Here is a 4,740-nt window from a genome sequence, read left to right as displayed (position 1 = left end):
CCAAAGGACCTCCCTCTTCACCAGGGCTCAATAGTAATGTAAGGACTTTAAAACCAGTACGGGCAGAGTAAACTCTGAAACTTCTCTGTAAAACAAGCACTGATATAAAGGCACGCCAGTGTAGCAGTAAAACTCTTTAGCCCCTGAAAATCGTTGGCTGTATTTGTCACAGTTGGACAATAAATCATGGCTTATTCCATGAAGTGGTTTGGCACTTACCCACATACTTCAGAGTTTTGTGCAGTGTTGTTTAACATATGACCTTGATATCTCCTGTGCCTTAAAATAAATCCAAACTAAACCCCCACAGCCAGGTTGCATATACAGTAATAAATATGGGACCATTTTACTTTTTTTTCACTGCTAGGTGCCACAGCAGGGGTTTAAATATCCTATATTCCAAAATCTATCTATCACCAGCCTTGGTCTCTGGTGGTTCGAGCTTCCCCAACACTGCTTCAATCTACTGGATGTAATCTCTTTTAATAATATTGGAAACAATTCCCATTTTAACAGCCAGGGCATTAAATACCAGGTGGTACTGGTAACTGTGTCTCTGCCAGTTATTTTCTTTGTATCTTTTTGTTATGTATAAATATTGCAGCAGGCGCTAGGCCAGAATCTGTATCTAAGGCTCTTTATTAGATCAGATTTATTTATTTAATCATGAAAAATATGCTAGCTCTTCCCAGTAAGTTATATACAGTAGTTGCATGAATGCGGCTATTATTGACTTCCCGATATGCTGAAAATAGAATGTGTGATAAAACATACAGTTTATCTAGTTCCTCAGAAGCATTTAAATGATGTGCCTAGGAATTAGAATCAGCTGTAGGCTCTTCATTACTAAGTTCAGAAGCTCTCTTTTTACACACAAGTTTAGGTGGCCTGATTGTGTAATGAGTGGATGAACTAGTTACACAAGTAACCCGAGACAGACCCATTAGATAAAGAGCTATTTTTGCACTGGTTGTAAGCAAACAAAACTGTGTCCTTAGAAACAGTGTGTCTTTTCATATGTATATCTGAATTAGGTTGCTTTAGTGCATCCTACTACATACAAACCATACAATTATATTTTCGGGATCAAAACATAATTCTGAGGAGTGAAGATTTATAAAAAGGAAAAGTCCTTATTTCACAGATAGTAGTGAGCCTGAACCTGCTACACTGGGAATCAGCACAATCCAATAAAGATGTTCTAGTTAATCCAATAAGGAAGTGTAGTACTTTTTTAGGAATATTATATTATTGGACAGACAATACATCCACCAATCCAAATAATAGACTATTACATAAAGCAAATACACATTTCAATAACTGTATTTTTAAATCAATAACAATACATAAATATAAAAAGTGCCAGCTCAAGCTGCATATAGGAACTAGCCATGCAATAACTAACAAAGGCCTTATTGGGAGCCTTTGTTTGAGGATGCATCTATGCAATGAATTGATATTGATCAAGGAAGAGGACATCAAGAACAGAAAGAGGTGGAAAGGGCGAAAGAACATGGGGTGACTCACACAATGAATATGATCTGCCCTGGTCACTGGTAAGGTAGCATAGTTCTTAAAATAATGTATATGTCTCTAACAACAAAAAAACAGTAATATGGTTTAGTGACCCAAGTATCCCCCAGGTGGTACCATGATTAGCTTCTTTCAGTAACATGGGTCTGATAGTATATTGGTGGCATTACCTAAATATTTGCAAAAATATGATTAGACTATATTTACACTATATATATCTATATATATGCAGTGGCCCATTATAGCAGCCAAAGACTGTTGCAATAGTGTTACACAACTGAAATGTAACAAGACAAATAATGCACAAAGCAAAAATTGTGGAGCTTAAAAACTGTTAAAATATGATCCTGTCCTGTTAACTTGTCATATTGTTTGTAGTTTGTTCTCGTACTATGACAAAGATGAGGGGAAGGTGAGGGAACTGACATTTTTAATTTATTAATCACTGCTATAATGGGTCTGGAATAGGTTGGACTAAAATGTTTTTACTATAATCATATATGCCTACAAAACTTTGCTAACATATCTGTGCACATTACAAATTTGGTATTAAAAAAAACTGTCATTACAAAAGTACGCAGCAGCCTATGCTGACCTCAATCTAAATATATTATCTGACTATCAGACACTAACCCCCCCAGAACAAGCTTGTAGCATGTAGTATCTAAACTCTGCATGCTTGTAGGTGACTGGCAGCAACCCCAGCGTATTAATTTTTGTCATCAATGGGAAAGAAAGGCCCATAGCAGAATAAGAGCAGGGCCTTCATGACAGGAGTGTAAGGGGCTGCCCAGCGAGAAAAGAAAGGGGGGGGGGGGAGTGGTGGTTAAGGAGTAGGTGGAGAAAAAGTTAAAGATTTAAAAGATGCACAGGGAGGAGCGACAGGGGATTGGAAAGTGGGAAAGGTAGGGTGGAGTAAGGGGACAGATAAAAGGGGGGCTGTGTCAGAAGTCGTCATAGTTTTACAAGAAGAAAATTCCCGCCCACCCACCCTGAATTTTGGCGAATTAAGTTGGGCGGTTGGGGTCTGGGGGGAAGGTAAGGGCCCGGTGGTAAGTCAGGGGTGAAGGGGCATCCCGGGTGGTGGAGTGCCCCTTTAAATTGGTTGTGGTGGGGTCCCTGAGGCAGGGTGGGCCCAGGGGCCATAGCGTGGTTCATGGTGGGTTGCAACTATTGCATCTGGAGGCGGGCTTTACCTTCCAAGACCTGCAGCCTGGATATATATAATTTAATAAAAGTAGACTGAGGAGAGTCTAAAGTTGAAAGAGTGGGGTTAATTTAGTAAATGTTGGGGGTTATGAAAAATTTTTAATAATTGGAGTTATTTATGGTTATTTATATAGTTATTTATAAATGTTTACAGGTGTTATGTTTCTATTAATGGTATATATGTTATTTATGGTTATGTAATTAATGTTATTAAAGGTTAATTGTTTATGGTTATTTAATGTTAAAAAAAGTTTATGTTATTTAATTTTGTACTACTAAACGGCTGCTTGCCAGCCAATTTTAAGTCCAAAAGGTGTTGTGTGTTGATATGAAGGAAGGGGAGGTATGGTAGGTTGGCAAGCAAGGAGGAGATAAAGGGGGGTGGGGGTGTAGTAGTTGAGAAATAAAGTTTTAAGAAGGGGGGAAAGGGGGGGGGACAAAGAAAGGAGCAGGGGCAAGGCATCCGCACTACCCTAGTCATGTTTTGCGACAGTTCTAAAGTTCTCCATGGTGATAATAAACATGGGTTTGGGTAAATCATTTAAACCATATAGTTTTTCTTTAACATAGAACATTAATATTTTGAATATTGTACTCAATGCAAATAATAACATAATGTTTGGAATACCCAAAAATGTGTCACCTTTAGCATTTGCCCTCCTGTCCTTTTTCTTGAATGACCTTCTGTGAATTTTGAAACCTTCAATCCCATCTGAAGCAGCTGCCTCAACATCAAGGGGCAAAGATTTCCCAGGTCTTAGCTTTTTTTTCTAAATAAAAGAAAAAGTGGTGAATTGAATCAGAGAAAAACAAGATAATCATTCCAGTGATTGTTGTTGTAAAAACTGCAGTCTATTCTGCTCACCTTTATTGCTCCAGGGTCAAAGAGACTGCACCCTCCTGCAGCTGAGCAGCAGCTAATGGTTGGCAAAGGACGTCCCTCTACCTCTGATAACATACACTCTTGGTACAGAGGAGACTTCACAAAGCGAGCATAGCTATCAAACTTCATCAGATTAAATATCTAAAGAGGGAAAAAGGGAGTTAGTTGTTTTAGTTTAGTTTTAGATTTAGTTGTAGCAGAACAGGTCTAATATTAAAACATTTACAGTTAATGACTGGCATGTGTAACTGCCTCACATCTGTAGGCCTACATCTGTGTTTACCAGTGATGCCAGTTTTCTGTTACTGTATGCATTGATCTGAATAAGAATGAAGCCAGTCATATAACTTTTGCTGAATGAACTTCTACCAAATACGTTGTTTATGCCGTATAAAAACCAAAGGATCCCTCAACTAGCGGTCGCTAGCACTGCAACAGGCTCCCTCTACCCTCCCTATGCTCTACTCTTATTGGCGAGAGGTGACACATCTCCTAACCAACCTAACAGGTATGGCTATTGAACTGGACCATGTAACTCATTTACTGGGCCTTCCAATCAATAGGCTTACTAAGCCCTTAAAGGTGTTGATAGCCCATACTCTCATGGCTACTTGATATTTAATCTTTGCTAAATGGAAGCAGACATCTCCCCCAACACTATTGGCTTTAATAGAGAGGACATTCAGCTAATGGAACAGCTGATGGGTCGTATACATATTCGAATTGAAAAATATGATGATATAATGATATAGCATAAGTATGATAAATATGATATGTGATCTGAGCACCCTGGGAGGAATATATGAAACACTTCTCTACTTAGTCTTTGATTTAAGGCAAATCTCCCCTTTAGATTCCGGTTTTGTGGAAATCCACAACACTTGTTTCTTCGGCACTCATATTTCTTGGGACTTACTAGTAATGCTAGTTCTTTTCCTTGTTGTTTTCTTCTTTTTTTTCTGTGTCTTACACCTTTTTGTTAGTCTAAAAGATCAGCTGTAAAGGCAATACTCCTTAAATTGCTAGCCTAGATATACAGATGCCTATTTAGCAACAACCTTCCTAGAACATTCTTTTTTCTACTTTTCATGGGGCATCTGTACATACATTATGCT

At 38.4% G+C, this 4,740-nt stretch overlaps 1 protein-coding gene across 1 annotated transcript in view; it reads right to left on the bottom strand.

The window, feature by feature from the left end:
- RGS14 (regulator of G protein signaling 14) overlaps positions 1 to 4,740 on the bottom strand; it is a gene marked incomplete in the record, with an annotated part of 59,219 nt that overhangs the window by 18,453 nt on the left and 36,026 nt on the right. The window contains 2 exon segments of the mRNA XM_072400996.1: positions 3,386 to 3,512; positions 3,608 to 3,766. Of these exon segments, the coding sequence (XP_072257097.1) occupies positions 3,386 to 3,512; positions 3,608 to 3,766 (286 nt within the window).

Source organism: Pyxicephalus adspersus, chromosome 2 (assembly GCF_032062135.1).
Source record: "Pyxicephalus adspersus chromosome 2, UCB_Pads_2.0, whole genome shotgun sequence".
NCBI classification, from domain to species: Eukaryota; Metazoa; Chordata; class Amphibia; order Anura; family Pyxicephalidae; genus Pyxicephalus; species Pyxicephalus adspersus.
Note: the sequence above shows the minus strand (reverse complement) of the source record. Positions and strands in the feature narration are given on the sequence as shown.